We start from the raw sequence: 16,429 nt of genomic DNA, 5'->3' as shown, positions 1-16,429 counted from the left end.
TTTTTCTGCCTATGGCAGAACTAGCAAATTCACTTTAAATAATGTTTTTATTTAAAGGTTTTATTTTTTCATTCAGTCATCAAGATATACAATATTTGATTACAGAATGTCACTACTGCAGAGAAAATACAAATAGATATTTGTCAATCCTAAAGCCAAAATATGAAACCAGCAGAAGGCTTTTTAAGTGACAGACCTGCATAAACAACATTTTAGTAATAGTGATAAGGAATCACATACTATTGAGAAAAAGCCAAGTGGCTGTCAGGATGTCATTCTAAGACAAATTTAAATCAAGGTATTTAAATACCTTAGGTAGAACTCAACTTTCTTTTCCCTTACATATATTTGCAAATAACTGCAAAATATGATCAAGCAGTCAAATTATTTTAAACAACTCAGTGTTGTCATAATCTGAAATGCTTAATGATCCTGAACCTTATGGTTGATAATTTACTTTAGAAAATATGTGGACTGAAGAAACTAGGATGTTCTGCATTGCAAATCAAGTCCCAATTCACTTTACCATTTTGTGTGGATGTCTGTTAGGATGCTTCTGCATTACAAGTTACTAAATAAGACAGAGGAAAAATAAAGCTTACCAACAATATTGCACATCTTGTTGTCATGAATGCCATCTCTGCGGCTGAATTTTAAAGGGCTGTACTCTCCACTTGTTTCAATCTTCGAAAAGGCCACCTGATATATTAGATTTATATTAATCTCTATTTGAACTGGGTGCCTATTTAGTCATTCTAGAACATTTCATGTTTCATCGGTATACACCAATACAGTATGCTTAAGACCATGGAAATCAGGTTAAATATTGTCATTTCTCAAAGGCAGAAGAAACATTTTAACACATATTAAGTTTTCATCTATAAAGAAATTAGGAGAACAAAGAAGTACTGTATTTAAGGCACCAAAAAATAGATTTTGATATTCATGAAATCTTGTTATAATATAAATTCCAAACTATAAGTTCCTTATAACTTTTAGTTCATTTTGGTTAATTCAAAAGCCCAACAAGTTGCTACCAGGTGTCTGAACAGAGGGAGGGAGTCTACAGAGGAACCTTAATGAGAGGCTTCCAGGTGAGGTCGAGGTGTTTGAAGGTGCTTGGAACGCCATGAGGATTGTCCAGTGGTCTCTCCTCCGGTTTCTGCTTCCTGTCTGTCATTGAATGAGCAGCAACTCTCGGGGGCCGGATATCCCAAAATAACACAGAGCTGCAACATTAAAAGTGAATCTCAGTTATTTACGGACTCTAAATCTTAACAGACTTTCTCATTTTCTAAGATCTAATCTTCAAAAACTTATACAAATTAAACAATAACTGTATATACAGTGCCTTGCTGAAGTATTTAGTTGATCATTAAGACGTGGAAGGCACTCAGAAACTGCCTAGATCAGACAGGGTCTGAGATGCTTTGCAAGACTGAAGGGAGCAACGCACTGTTAAAGCACGTAAAGGAAAACCTGCTGCAGACCTAAAACTGAGACAAATATTAATCTTTCAGCAGGACAATGACCCAAAGGAGGAGTCCAGAGCTACATAGGAGTGGGTTAACAATAAGAAAGCGAATGTCTTGAGTGGCCAAGGCAAATGTGGAAAGACTTGAAAACTTCAGTTTATAAGCAATTCGCCAGCTGCTCGAGACAACATGGACAAATCTGGCAAGAAGAACAGAGATGCAAAGTTGGTAGAAACTTACCCAGAAAGACTTCTTGCCAAAGGTGCTTTCACCTGCTATTGAATTCAGGAGTCTGAGTACTTATGCAATCAACATATGTTGGCTTTTTCACTTTTTAGTATCTGTTGCCAATTGTTATATGTTCTGTTACTCTTAGAAATCTTGAGTTTGAATAAATTCAGGTTTTTAATAAAATATTAAGTTTAAAAAATATGCATGCATCATTATGCAATTTAATAAAATAGACAACATTAAAAGGGCTTGAATATCTTTCCAAGGCACTGTATAATACTACTTTGAGTCAGATAAAAACAGCCATAATTAGAGTAAATTTTAATTATCATATTCTATTTCTATTTACAGACTGTAGTATTACAGGTCTATCCATGAGACACCATGGCAACTCTTGAAGAAGCTTGTTGTCGTTTCAAATTATCAAAAAGTGAACAAATGCTTTAAAAACACGTCTTTGGCTCCTGGTATATAATCTGCATCTATCATGGGGCCATGTATGTGTTTATTTACATTTCAACATCCCGATTGGCATTCACTGAGGCACAGAAATTTAAGAATTGCTTTATATTTATAAATATCTGACCTCCTCAAGGTTTAGCAATGATCATTTTGGGTACTTGTTAGATACTTGTAAAAGGTTCTCCCAGTAAATTCACTCTTGTTGTTTAGTGATATAATGAGTTTTTCAGCTCTGCTATGGCAATGGAGAGCAAAGAACATATCAAAACACGTACCAGTCAGGAGCACATGTGACAATCTGGACACAGACCCCATCTTTGTTTTCCAGTGGCACACCGGCCCTGGAAATCTATACAGAATTAAAATGAAAATATAATTTTGGGTGTGTATGACTGTATAAATTGGTTTTTATTACTTATAAAACATAACTTTTCAATACCTTTAAAAGCTTATGTTTCTGTTATTTTGTTTTTGTTTTTCAATTAGAACAATTTAGGTTTTTCAATCTTGTTCTGATGCATCTTCCAGAGACTAGTCCTTACAATCTGCTCTAACCTCTCTTGCAGAAGGTCCCTAATTACACCTATACAGCCTCCTGAACGGACTAGTTAATTCCCATATGTCATCACAATATCCTAAAGGGCTGCAATACATTTCACCTATGACCTTTATTTTGATGTGTTCCTTTGGCCATTCCAGGTACTCCTAATGGTTATCTTTCAACCTGAAATCAGCCAACTCACCCTTCTGTCACCATTTTAAGTTGTTTTGGACTAATTAGACCATAAATTAAGCAAATTATGATTTTTTTTTTGTAAACTGTAGAGGTAAGACATGAAAGTTAGTAACAGACATGAATAAAACTGCTAAGCAATAAGTCTTTAATTCATAGTCAGATTGGTAATTGTTTATCAAATGCTTCAATTAAAATATTAACTACTGTACTAACTACCAGGGCAGAGTGAGATGGGCAGGACGGCCTCTTGTTTGTAACAATTCATATGTTCATAAGATCTTGCATGTTTTAGCACTGGTCAAAGGGAACTTTTTCATTGTCACGTTTTTCAGATGACGCGCATTACCAAAATCATTTCATTAAAAAAATATTAATTTTCTGGAACTATAAATGGCATATGGTTTAGGTAAAGTATGCGTGGTTTCACTGCATTCAGATGGGGATTTAATAATTCAGAAAACATGAAAGATGAAAGCCAGCATGAAGAACAGATGCCGGTGTTTGCCCTAACTACTCTTTTGTAAAGAAACTGGAGAAAAATAAAGTATCAATTTCCAAGGCTTCATATTTTTAACATGGAAGTCTTGAAATTCATGCAGTTTTAAATATAATTTAAGCCTGCATTGGATTATTTAATTAAATTTTCCTTTTGTTGTTTTAGTATTTGTAATCCATTTAATAAGCTGCTCATAAAATATAGAATGTTAGTCAAAATGTAAGAGAACTCAAACAGTGGTAATCAGACACAGGTTTGGGGGAAGAAAATTAGTTGGACTGTTCACACTCTTCTCTTTTTGCTGTTCCCAGATTTTGTCATTGATAAACTAAGCCTTAATAAAATCATGAATGGGCACTCCAGAATAATACAGTTTAGGGAGATGTTGCACAGGGTATTTTTTTCTAGAAACTTTTCGCTATATAGAGAAAGAATTTCTCCCTACATTCAAAATTCAGGTCCATTGGCACTCAGGTATGTGTGCGACACATACTGTATGCTATCCCTTGTCCTTTACCCTTACATAGCAAGTCTTGTCCTAACCTGTATTGCTATGTAGGCAGGAAAAAACATGTGAAATCAACAAGAGAAAAAAAAATTATACAGTTTTGACAACTGAAGAGATGAAATAATAGAAACTGCAGTGAAATGTAATCTAGAAAACCAATTTAATCTAGAAAACCATGTTTGTACATTACTACTGTGTGAAAAGAATGTGGACTGACCCCATTATTAGTAATATCAGCTCTTCAGTATCAGGAGTATGCAAACTTAAAAAGCCGTTAAGTATGTTCTTACGGCTGAAGGCCATCACCTGAGCATGAAAAGGAAAAATAAGAAAGGAGAATTTCAAATCTTTAATTACCTCATAGGAGTCTGGCAACCACTGCACATCAGTAATTGGTGCTTTGTGTCCATTCTCTATAGCTGAAACAGCACAGTAACGCACTATGGGAGTTTCATTTTCTTGCTTCTCTTCAAAGCCAGGCTGCAAGTTCAGACCCAAAAGATCACATCAAACATTAGCAGTGGTTTTAAAATTAGATCATTCATTCATTGCTTTCTCTAATTTCACATAGACAGGAAAATAAAATATTTTTCATGGATTGAGCAGGGTATATGTAAGAAGTGCTATTTCAGTTAAAGTATATCAGTAGTATCAGGTTTCGAAGCTGCTAAAATGCCTTTCGTAATGCGTCAGAGACCAGCCTTATTTCTAAGACGTATCCAAGCACTGTACAGTTTAACTGTTGTCTCACTGAAAGTATACCGTGGAAAGTAAAATCTTAAGTAACGTGCAGGGATTAATTACATGCTAAAAAGCATAAATAAAATAAAAAATTCACACCCAAAGTAAGCTCCATAGTCAAAATCTTACATATGAACATATATATATTACAAAGGAGAGGCCTTGTAATCATCCCACCTGTCCTGTTAGGAAGTTAACAGTCAAAATTGATACCAGGAGGATATTACGCTGTTTCTTGAAAGAAGTATCAACAGTAACAGAGTGGCTTGTTCCACACTCGCACAACCCTTTGCATAAAGTCTTGTGCACTTTCACATAGTTTCCACTTGTGTCCTCTGGTTCATATTTCACTGTTGTTTTTTTCTTTCTATTCAATTTTCAGCATGGAATTAACTTCTGACCTCTGTGGATAATGTTTACATCTTTTCAGATTTAAACTATTTTGTTTCTTTAAGGTTTTCTTAATATATACACATTGTTTATTACTTTAAAAATAGTTTTGCAGTAGAAAATGGAACAGATAACAAAAATTAATACAATGCCAAATAAAATCTCAAAGTCTTCTTTGAATCAGTTTGACACCAGCAAGACAAATGAAGTGCTCTGGCTAGAAAAGGGTAATTTGTGTTCCACTGGAAGACTAAAAGCAATTACAATACAAGAAGAATCTGAGGGAGAACAGCAGCACTTTGCTCCCTGTTACTTAAGCAGTTTGTGTGATCATTACTGATTTCACTGTATAGTATTTTTCTTTTACCCATATAAAACCTCAAGAGTTAGTCTAAAAAAGTAAAATTACATTTTAGGAGAATGTCATTCCTATGTGAAGGCAAATATATTGCTAAAAATAATTAAATCACAATGTTCTTCAGCTCCACAAGATCCCATCTCTTCTACTCTAATGAAGTTCATGTGGTTTCTATTAACAGAAGCATTACTCTGCCTTTGAAGTGTATGTCTGTCATTTGTATGTTTCTAATTTGTATGTTTCTAATTTGCACCCAGCTTGTTTCTAATTTGCACCCAGATCTTTGAATGATCTCACTGTTTGCATAGTCAGAGCTTATTAGTATTTCAATACTGTGCCACTGGATATCTCTGGGGCTCATGTTCCCATCTAGTTAACACTTCCTTCCTGTCTTGACTTCAAAGGGTTTGGGGATGAATATAGTGAGCAGAGAGGGAGCAATGGATGCCCCTCCAGATGAAACACAGATAGCTCTGAAAGCCTAGAGGATAATTTCTGGCAGAATGGCGGTAATAACAGTCTGGGTGGGCCTTCGTGTCTGGTGTGTACGTTCTAAAGCCATTGCTTGGTGAAGCACTACGAGTCATAAAGGTTGCTGTGAAGATTCCCTCGATTGGACCATAGATCCATTTAAGAATGATTATTTCTGAATAGTCTACTACACTGACCTCTCATCGATAAAAAAAAACTTCCACAATTGAACCTTATACACGTTACACAGTAAACTGGACCATTTGGTAGATAGTAGATAATTCTAGGACTTCATCTAGCCCTGAAAAAAATCCAGGTTATCAGCTTCAATAAAATGGCTGGGAAGCTTGTTCCATATTCTTACTTAGCAAATACCTCTGTAGATAGTGTGGTAGTGATCAGTACTTTTCATTTGTTCTTTTACTTATACATTGCCCAAAACCATGCAGATCAAACACTACTGTAAGTCTTTGTAACAAAATATACTGTATGAGGTGCTAGATCTTTAATGTGTATGCACATGTATATGTGTAGCCAATAAAAATAATATAAAAAATGCAAGAAAATTCCAAAAGTAGTACTGTTAAAATGAGAACTCAAAATCTGCTATACAATTAGCATGACTGTGGGACACCACAGTGATCAGAGGAACAGTTGAATGTGTCGTGCAGTGAGCTCTGTATGGTTTAGCAAGCAAACATGAAAGGCTCTCTTGAAGCAGCTGGCTGGGCCTCATGAACGGCATGAAAAGGGTGAAAAGGCCTCTTTAAATACTCCCATAATTAGAGGATAAAGATAAACAACCTCTGGGACAGCTAGTGATTGTGATATGGAAATAAATCAATTTGATTCAGGAGTAAATACAAACCTAGATTTTAGTGACCATACTGAAGTTTGTACAGTAACAGATAATAACAAATGTAAAACAACATCAGCACTAAAAAAAACTAAATAAAATATGCAATTATTCACTGAGAAAATGGAAACAGCTTATCTACTGTAGGTGTTTTGCAGCAATAGAAACTTTACAGATTTCATTCTAGAAGGCTTCCTGATTCATAGCAAGTTTGTGTACATTTGAAATGAATTGTGTATTTTTATGTGTTTGGAGCCAAATTATTTTATTTTATTTTGTAATTAAAACTGAGCAACTTTCCGAGATATAAAGAAATTGTATATTAAACTGTATATTTTTTAAATCTGCCTTTAAATGTTTTGTTATAATTTTTTTAAAAATAAAATACATGCAAGCTCAGCGAAAATAATAGTTTACTCCACTGTGCTGGTAAAGCTAAAATAATGTACAACTACTAAAACTAAAAAATAGAACAATTGCCTACACAAAGTATTTAAGAGTTAGTCAATCAAGAGTGGTAACAGGCAAATGTAGAAAGCTTGTTCATTTCTTCGAAAGAAGATCTGTATTTATGTCATGTTTTATGGAAAACATTGGAAAAGCTTTTTCTATTTGCAACTACTGTATAATGTAACTATGGATTATAATTATTAATTAGTTCTGACAGTTTCACAATTCTAGAGAGCAGAACTGTCTAAGAACACTTTGAATTCTGCTTTGCTTTAATAATTATCCATTGTTACTACATTTACTATACTGTTACTAATAATTCATTCAGAGAAATACCTTTACATATACAACATATGTCCTTCGAAAAGAGATGCCCTCAGGCCAGTTCTCTCCAGTGTTTGAAAATAGATACCACACTGCTTTGAGTTATTCTGAGTGGGTTTTTTTTTTTTATATATGCTTCACCAAGCATATATTTTTATCTTCCAAAAGCTGTTGCAGTGCTTTCATGTGTAAGGATATGCTTTACAGTTGTGCTTTTATCATTATTCATTCCATCAGGCTTTTGGCATCAGGCCCCAGCTGTTGTGTTGAACTTAGCTGTAGCTCTAGAATGAAAGCAGATGTGTGGGTCTTGAAGTGTGAGAACAGCCATGTTTAGCAACTAGAGAGGTTTATCCAAAGGCAGGAAACACATCCCACTTTTATATGCCTCTTGTCACAGGTGATGCCCATGTGTCTTGAGTAGCATACATTTTCAACTGTTTCTTGCCATTGTACATATTTGAACTTTTAAACAGATTGGCTTATCAGGTACTTACTAATGAGTTTGCATCTGCAGGGGTCTGCTTCCCTCCTCCTCCAGTGCGTGAGCTCTGCACCCACTCTCTATACGCTGAAATGTCCCACAATACAACCTGGCATGATAAGAAAATTTAAGCAGGTTATTGATAAAAATAAGATATACAGTATGGTGCACCTATTTATTTGTGTTATGATAACTTTAAAAATAACTTTTAAGAGGATGAAAGAACTGATTATTTTAAGTTAGATAGATACGACTTTATAATCCTTCTTTATTTTAAGAAGGGTTTCAGTCCATAATATTAAAATCACTTTTTTCTTCACATCTTCTTAATGTATAGTATTAGCACAAATGTAAAAGCATTTTAATGTACCTTTCTTAAATCAGGGGAGCTCACATGACATGATGTTTAACACTTTATATATGAAGAAAGATATACTAGTAGTAAGTGAAGAGAGGGGCTAACATTTCACACAGAGGAACTCTGTGAGAACTCTGAGAGTTTTTCAATACTAGAGTGATAACCCAGTATACAGTGTTTAAAAATAATACATTTTGAAGGGAAATCTGTAAAGGCTATGAATTTGCTACAGGCTCTGATCAATCTCTAAATCTGTGTGTCTCAAAGGCAATTCTAGAAAAGGATTATCTAACAGATTCTGTTCTGCATTAGAATTTAACTTTATCGTGTCATATGCATGTTGATTAATAGTTTGGTATATGGTATGGTATTGGGCTTTGAAAAATGGCCCAAAAGCCTTGAGCAAATAGATGCACCCTTCAATAGTGTTAGTTATATAATATGGCATTAGAAGAAAGCTTCCCTGTGCACACGGTCAGAAACTGAAAAGGAGAATCAGCACCTGGCCATTAATGCAACCACCAACAATGATATTGGGATCAGAGGGACAGAACTCAAAGCAGTAGATGTCATCTGGGCACTCCAATAGCAACTGCAGAGAACAAAACAATCAAATAATATCTGCTACATCTTCTCCCTTCAAGTCCTGTCTTCCTTGCCCTGCTGTGTTGCTGTGTGTGCTTATTAATCTTATTAATGTCCTTTCATGTCTGTACCTCTTTCATTAATTAAAATAGAACACATTTTTCCCATTCTCTACTAAAATCTACCCTGTGCTTGAGTCTTTACAGAACACTTCAAATATGTTATTGCTTTTGAGAGAGAGCTAGTTCTAATATTCTGTAAACTCATGTTTTGACAAACTTTGACCACAGTTGTGTAACTGTAGAGTTAAAAAAAATGCTTAATCATTAATCTACTTATAACTTGCATGCATTATGGATCTACAGTATTCATTGGGCATGTCTGTGATTTTCAATTCCACGTGTATGTTGATGAGATACATAATAATAAATAATAATTGTAACCTCCCAGTTAGGTTACAGTTGTGATTAAAATGTAAATACAAGTTCAAACATACCTGAGGATTAATAGGGTCAGAGAAACTCCAGAAGAGAATGAGGGAAGGACTCAGAAGCAGCTTAGTTGAGAGATTGATCCGATCTTCAAAGCACAGCCTCTCTGTTACAGCTACTGCAATTACGCCTGAAATATCCACATTACACCAATCAAACTTTATAACTGGTAAGCATGAAATGTCTACTAACTGTAATGAAATATTTATTTGTAAGGTTATACAGTATGTACTCTTTTTTTAAGTGATATTTTTTATTAAAATGTCCATTAGACACGAGGAATTTAAATACTGTAGATCTTAATCTTGCAAACTAAAGGTCTAAAAAGACTCTTAAACCAAAACCATAGCAATCAACACATCATACACTTCATTAGCAAGGACGTGAAAACAGAATGGAAGTAATCTGGAAAAGATATTGGACTTGAGAAAATTAATCAGGATAAAGAGGACTTTATATCTAATTTAAAGCCCTGAAATGTTGTTCTATTGTTTTAATATTTTCAAGAAGGATGGAAAACAGGAATTCACGAATGCCTCTCAAGAACTGGAATTGGTCTAAATTTAGTCCCAAATTTATGATGCTTGTACTAAATACATCTCTTGAACTGTACCAATAAATTATTTATTTTAGTATTATCAGATGTTATTTGTGATTATGAAACTTATTTAAAGGGGAAGAGAAAATGGCACATATCTGCTCAAGCCTGTGTGCTATCCTACCGTTAATGGTGGGGTGCCAGTTTATATAGCTGATACTCTTCTGTTTGCTGAAGTGGAGGTCTGTGAAGGACTGGTACTCTTTCAGGTGAGTGTCTGCTTTTCCCCCAAATGTACTCTCTTCCTCACCAAGTGCCTTCCAGTCATCAAAGAAGACATCCATTATCTCATTCTGCTGCACGGCTATTTCAAACCTGTGGATGAAGTGAGGCAGAAAATAAAATGCATTAAGTACAGGCATGGTTGCATGGCACCCACACTTCTGAACTACAAGTTTTACTATATTGCAAGTTTTTTAACATATTTTTTAAAAGTTGATCAATGCCTATGTTTCTTAAAGAATCTAGTATGAAAGCATTTTTATTTCCAAATCTGTTGATTTGTTTAGACTGTCTTAATCTACTTTAATGGAAGCTATACAATTGCTAATGTTAAAATAGTGTTTTCTGTCAGAGCGGAAATCAAAGTTTTTGTACTCAGGAAATGTTTTACATCCTTTCTCAAAAGCTATAGATGGATAACAGCTGAAATTACAGTTATGCACCTCCAGGCATGCTCAGGTCAGGCATGAAGCCCTTTGGTCTCTTTTCTTTAGTGACATCACATTGGACAATTTCTTTTAAATGAACGGTCTCTAAGCCCAAATGGGATTTTGTAATCACTTTAAGTTATGAAGTTTGAAATAAATAAAATCACAAAAATAACGGCAATGTTTAAGCTTAATCTATTATTTCAATTTTTGAAAGAATTATATTTTTTATTCTTAACATTGTGTATATTGCAATTAATGTCGTATTGAGAATATGAGAATAATAACTTATTAAAACCTTTACCTCAGAGCAACTGAAGTGATGAAGTTCCTAAGGTTCTCAGAATTCATGCAGTTCTCTTTTTCTTCCTCAGTGAACTCCCTGGGAACATACTGAGTCCAGGTGTTCTTTGGGAATTTCCTAAAAGACAGCAAATCATAACATAAATGTAACACAATTACTGCATATTACATTGTGATGTAACCTGGCAGCCCAGCAATCATCAGATATTAAGACTTAAAAGCTTAATATTGTCTTTTTAAAATACTGACTGCGATAAAATACACAGGATAAAATGAATACATTGTGCAGCAATTTTGAGTATTAATTTCTCAGTAAACATAGTTTATAGGTTGGTAAAAAGGAATCCTTTATGAATCCAAAGAATTCCTTCCTTTTGCAAGCAGCTGGTATATCACAAATAATTGCCATTAAAAATAAATCCCAACTTTTATCATGGGTGGGGCCTTTGCTGTTTCTCAGCTTTCCCTGGCACACAGGATACAGAATAAAATGAATTAACTGCTTTCTTTTCTAACTTTGCTTTACAAAGGTCACACCCAAATTGAAAACATACCATGGTATTGTTGTGAAATATTCATGGTATCACTGACTCCACTGAAAATAACTAGAAAAAATAAGGAGAGCAGAGGACTTTGAAGCCATGATAAACAGACAATATCCCAATATCTTACCAGCTCTTACCATTGGGTTTGAGTACTGGAGTCCCACAGGTCTGGGATAGCCTGTGTCCCAGTGTCTCTCTCAAGTTGTTTAATGCAAAAGCTTTTGTCCTGGTAGGGTGGACACTCAATGTAACCATCCTTAGCTGCTGAAGCATTGCGATCAGTGAATTGCACTTGAGCTCCAAATTCTCGTCGGATTCTGGAGGCCCTGTATCTTAACTACAGAAAGAAAGCAATCATCATATTCAATAAAATTCAGGATTATAGAGCGCCTGGAAATGTGTTTTGCTAGAGGCTGTGGTGGTCAATAGGAACTGAGTGAGATAAAGAAGCTGATTCAGCACTGAGGAAATGAACATTATTATTTTATTGGTATAAAATAATTGAAACCAGTGAGAATCAAAGTATATTAAATGAATAAAACCTTTTTTGAAATAACTTATTTCTTACCTTGATCCCTGCCTTCTCTCAGATGTTTTTCTTGCTCATTTAATTGTTTAGTTGATGAAAATTTATCTTAAATTTCATCTAGCTGTTTTTTTAGGAAGCCCAGAGCTTGGGGCTCAACAATTATTATTAAATTGTTGACACAGATCAAGAAGAGCAGTGGCCCTAAAGTGGATTCCTGAGGTACACCACTTCTTACATCTGCCTAATTTATAATTACTCTGTCTGAATTCCTACAGCCTTTAGCTGGAGTCCTAATCATAATTTCCTGGAAATATAGATCATGTCATATGATTTAGAGGAATCAACAGTTCATAATGCTTTTTCAAATAATTCTAGTCAGTTAAACAAGAACTTCTCATTCTATGTCCATGTCGACTTCCTTAAGAAAACAATCATTTTCTAAGTGTTCTTTGGGGAAACCATTACTTCAATAATCTTGAAACTAATAAAAGTAAGAATTACTAGACTACTGAAATACAGTATGGTCTCGGCATTTGTGAATTTGATATTAGCAAAATCACTTATTTATGTTTTGGTCAGGCTGATCCTGCAAACGAGGGTGAAACCGAGCTGAAAGTTATAAAGAGCAACTTGCAGATTAGCTGCTCAACAGACTTGGATTTTGAGATGAATCCAGCTAGTGAGTGAGCTCCTCTCTACCCCCTGCCCAAGTACCCACTAGCCAACATCCACTTTTTTCTTGTAATGGACACTCCTGGTTCTGTGTCAGTGAAGAGGGGATTTGTTTATTTTAGTTGATCTATATTATTTTAAGTAACTCAAAGCCAATGCATTAGTACTGTAATTATCATGTAAGGGAGGGTTACTAATCACTATAGTACATTATGTGATAGTATAGGGGTGGAGTCTGCTATTTTGTTTTAAGGACATGTTAAGGAAATAGATATGATTTTCCAAAACTCTAGTTTCTTTTATTTCATCTGAGTATTATTTTATTGGATATGAGTTTTCAGTTGGAGGAAGATAGGTATTTATAAATATAAAGTTTTAAGCAGATTGCGTTCAAATAATATCAAAAGGTTGGAATGTGCATTTGGTTTTACGGTAAAACATTACAATTGAATTCAATGCTTTATTACCAGCTTCACTAGTTATATGGAATAAAATACAAATTCATAATAATTCCAGTTCTTTCCAATTGGAGGTGATAAAAGGAGATTTTCTTACTGAAGGGATATTTACCCTCTTTCTTGAGTCCTTTACAGATTCCTCCTCTATTTCCACCTCACTGCCCAGAGACACCCAAGGATGGGGCTCTGGCATCTTGTACACAGGCATCTCAAGCAGCGACTCCTCCTCCACTACGTCTGCATCTGTGGGCTCTTGCACCTGCAACAGAGTTTCATAACAGAGTAGGCCAGACGGCTGGTAGATGGTTAAATAACTTACTGTAGTTCTTGGGGCAAGGGCGCCATGGAGGTGTATAGCCTACATTGCCGCTTTGCAGTGCTGGAACCCCGGGTTCGGTTCCGGACCTGGGACACTATCTGCAAGGTGTTTGTATGTTCTCTCCATGTGGGTTTCCTCCCAAAGTCCAAAAACATACTGATAGGTTAATTGACTTTTGGGAAAACTGGCCTTAGGTGCAAGTGTGTGTGTGCCCTGTGATGGACTGGTGTCCTATCTAGGGTGTACTCTGCTTTGTGCCAGTTGTTTGCTGGGATTGGCTGCAGCTCCTCCATGACTCCGAATTGGAAGAAGCAGTAAGAAAATGGATGGATGGATGAATGGGTCAACCTGACATCTTGTTAATCAGATTGCCTCTACTTAGTGCATCCATCCACTTTCGGTATGTAAATGTTGTGCAAAGGTTTGAATAATTTGGCATTATTCAGAGCCCATGTCATTAGAAAATACAGGCACTGTATTTTTAGAAATAAAAAATAAAATGATATACTTGAGTGATTGTGGCTGTTTCATAAGTACTATGTAAGAGCAAAAGAGATGAATGAGCACAGGTTCCTTGATGAGGTGATTTTAACACTTAAAATGAAGAAAGAAAAAAAAACAGTAATGAACCAATATACCCCACTGTACTACTGATTTTTTTGTATAGTGCATAATGTACAATTATGCAACCAAAAACATCAAAGCTGGTTTTGATAAAGTCTAGAAAATCTATACTACCTCAATGCATCAGAAACAACTTTCTTCTATAAACTCTATTCAAGACTATAGATTTCCTTACTTGCAAAATCCTTTCCTTGGCCTCCTCTGTTCCAGCAAGATAGAAGCTCTGCCCATAACTGAAGTCCCTATCAAATACTAGTAAGAGCTCCTCTCCTGGATAGTTCTGAAGAGATTAAACACAGAAATGGAAAGAAAAACATTATTCTAGAACAAAGAACACTGAGTTAAGAACAGCTCACACATAGCTTTGGAAAAAATGTAACCTCCTGTCTATACAAATAAACTGGACTATGAAACGCAATATACTGTATGAATTTAAATAGGCATGGAACTGATAAGCTGATTTTCTGTACAAATACTCTACTCTGACAACACAAACACTATGAAATATTTCCTAAGTGATTTAGTGATGACATAAGGATTGTGTTATCCTTATAATATGTATAATAATATCCTTGTAATATAATATGTACTGTAGGCATACATATGCTTTTTTTTCTTTTAAACCGTTTTGAGTTTGATTGGCTGTTGATAAGTAATAACGCTAGAATAAACCAAAAAAGCAGCTAGCTTATAAGTAAATTTCAAATTTTCTAAATTCAATGGAATTCACAAACATATGAGAATGTCCTGTGTTAACATTTCCAACAGCTTAGTAGCACAACATTAGATAATGAAGTGCTCAATGACAAGAGTACAGTATAAGAAAACAAATTTTCAAGTAAACATTCTGTTACACAATCTCCTGTTTTAACAACAGTTTGTAAGTAGAAATGTTGATACTGTGTTAAAACCAATAGCAAAAACTGGATGCTTTTCTGTTTTTCACAATAGGTTGTTGTGCACCTGTTTCAAAGAAAAAAATCAAAGAGTTCTCACTGTAACAAGTCCGAGGTACAGCTTTCACAGTAGCCTTGTATGATGGGAGTGAAATAATGTCCCAGCTTGTCAGTGAGAGCTTGCTGTTTTCATAAGGTGATAAAAGCTAAACCAGCATCTGTCTACTTCAGATCAGCATTACAAGCTGATGAAAGCTCGCTGAAGAGGTGCTGGGGAGTAGAAGGAGTAAATGAGAGAGGGCACCCGAGGGCCAGGGTGCACGTCTGATCTTACCGAATCAGAAACCCTCAGCAGCAAAAAGACGTGACCTGAGATTCGTCAAGAGGACCTTCCTTCCCCCCGGGCTTGTGTTTCATGTGGCCATGATCCATCACAGCGGCATGAAATACCCACCAGCACCAGCTGCTTCACGGGGTGGAAATCAGACACGGCAGCCCTGGTTTTCATGTCCTGAAGGATTTCTTCTTTTCTGAGGATTTTGAAGGGATTCTCCTGCGTGACATCCTCATCAGCACGGCACTGAAACAGTTCTTGAGTTGCGCCGGTGAGGACAAGAGGGAAGATGTCCTCCGGTGGAACTTGAGAGGAAAGAAAATAGTGCTTTGGTAACACCTGTACAATGTGGCCACCAGTAAAAGACACTGTGACGTTGACACGCACTACAGTGGCCTTCTCTCATCTCACTGCCATCACTGGAAATGTAGGACAGTGCACATCAAAGCACAGAGAAAAGCAGAATGGCATTTAATTGGCATAAATTAATTTCATTATTCTGGCTCCACATCAGCTACATCAATCTTAACATTAAAATCTTAAAATCTTAATATTGGAAAATGTGTAACTGCCAGTCACAGCGGTGCATCCTATTGACTACAAAAAAATTGTTTACCAATATATTTTGTCTCCCTTTTGTGTAATTACAGTCCCCGGTGTACTGCTGGCCTCTTTAAAGCACTGTAGCAAAAGAAAACTTAAACCCAGAAAACACTAATTATTTTCAGTGAGAACTTTCTAAGAGGGTGTACTAAAATCTTTCTCTAACAAGAAAAAATATACAGTAAATATCAAACCCATTCTTTCAACTCATAGCCTCTTCGAAAAAGAAAAGGTGTTGTTACAACATGCTTCCAAGTACTTCAAGCACTAGGCACTGAACTGGTGAACTGTTTTAAACTAGCAGTACATATACAGTACAGTAAACCATGACCAACTACCATTATGCCAAATTTGTTTACTAGTTTTTCACAGCTATTTTGGTGGAATAGAAGAGAAATGTTAGGTAACCTAAATACTTTTAAAGTTAAAGTTAAAGTACATTAAATAGGCGAAGAAGTGGTTACAGACGGGTCTTTAATTGG

The 16,429-nt window shown here is 35.5% G+C and overlaps 1 protein-coding gene across 3 annotated transcripts in view; it reads right to left on the bottom strand.

The window, feature by feature from the left end:
* Window positions 1-16,429, bottom strand: part of dnai3 (dynein axonemal intermediate chain 3) — a 29,959-nt gene that overhangs the window by 7,954 nt on the left and 5,576 nt on the right. For all 3 annotated transcript variants that reach the window (XM_088597649.1, XM_088597650.1, XM_088597651.1), the window contains 13 exons: window positions 15,465-15,649; window positions 14,290-14,394; window positions 13,284-13,430; window positions 11,650-11,849; window positions 10,969-11,085; window positions 10,139-10,329; window positions 9,422-9,546; window positions 8,843-8,932; window positions 7,996-8,091; window positions 4,266-4,388; window positions 2,444-2,517; window positions 1,076-1,229; window positions 603-699 (listed from right to left, as the gene is read on the bottom strand). In XM_088597649.1, the coding sequence (XP_088453775.1) occupies window positions 603-699; window positions 1,076-1,229; window positions 2,444-2,517; window positions 4,266-4,388; window positions 7,996-8,091; window positions 8,843-8,932; window positions 9,422-9,546; window positions 10,139-10,329; window positions 10,969-11,085; window positions 11,650-11,849; window positions 13,284-13,430; window positions 14,290-14,394; window positions 15,465-15,649 (1,704 nt within the window). The remainder of the gene's footprint in view (window positions 1-602; window positions 700-1,075; window positions 1,230-2,443; window positions 2,518-4,265; window positions 4,389-7,995; window positions 8,092-8,842; window positions 8,933-9,421; window positions 9,547-10,138; window positions 10,330-10,968; window positions 11,086-11,649; window positions 11,850-13,283; window positions 13,431-14,289; window positions 14,395-15,464; window positions 15,650-16,429) is intronic.

The sequence above is a fragment of the Lepisosteus platostomus genome, chromosome 11 (assembly GCF_059453375.1).
Source record: "Lepisosteus platostomus isolate fLepPlt1 chromosome 11, fLepPlt1.hap1, whole genome shotgun sequence".
NCBI classification, from domain to species: domain Eukaryota; kingdom Metazoa; phylum Chordata; class Actinopteri; order Semionotiformes; family Lepisosteidae; genus Lepisosteus; species Lepisosteus platostomus.
This window is presented reverse-complemented; position numbering and strand designations above follow the sequence as displayed.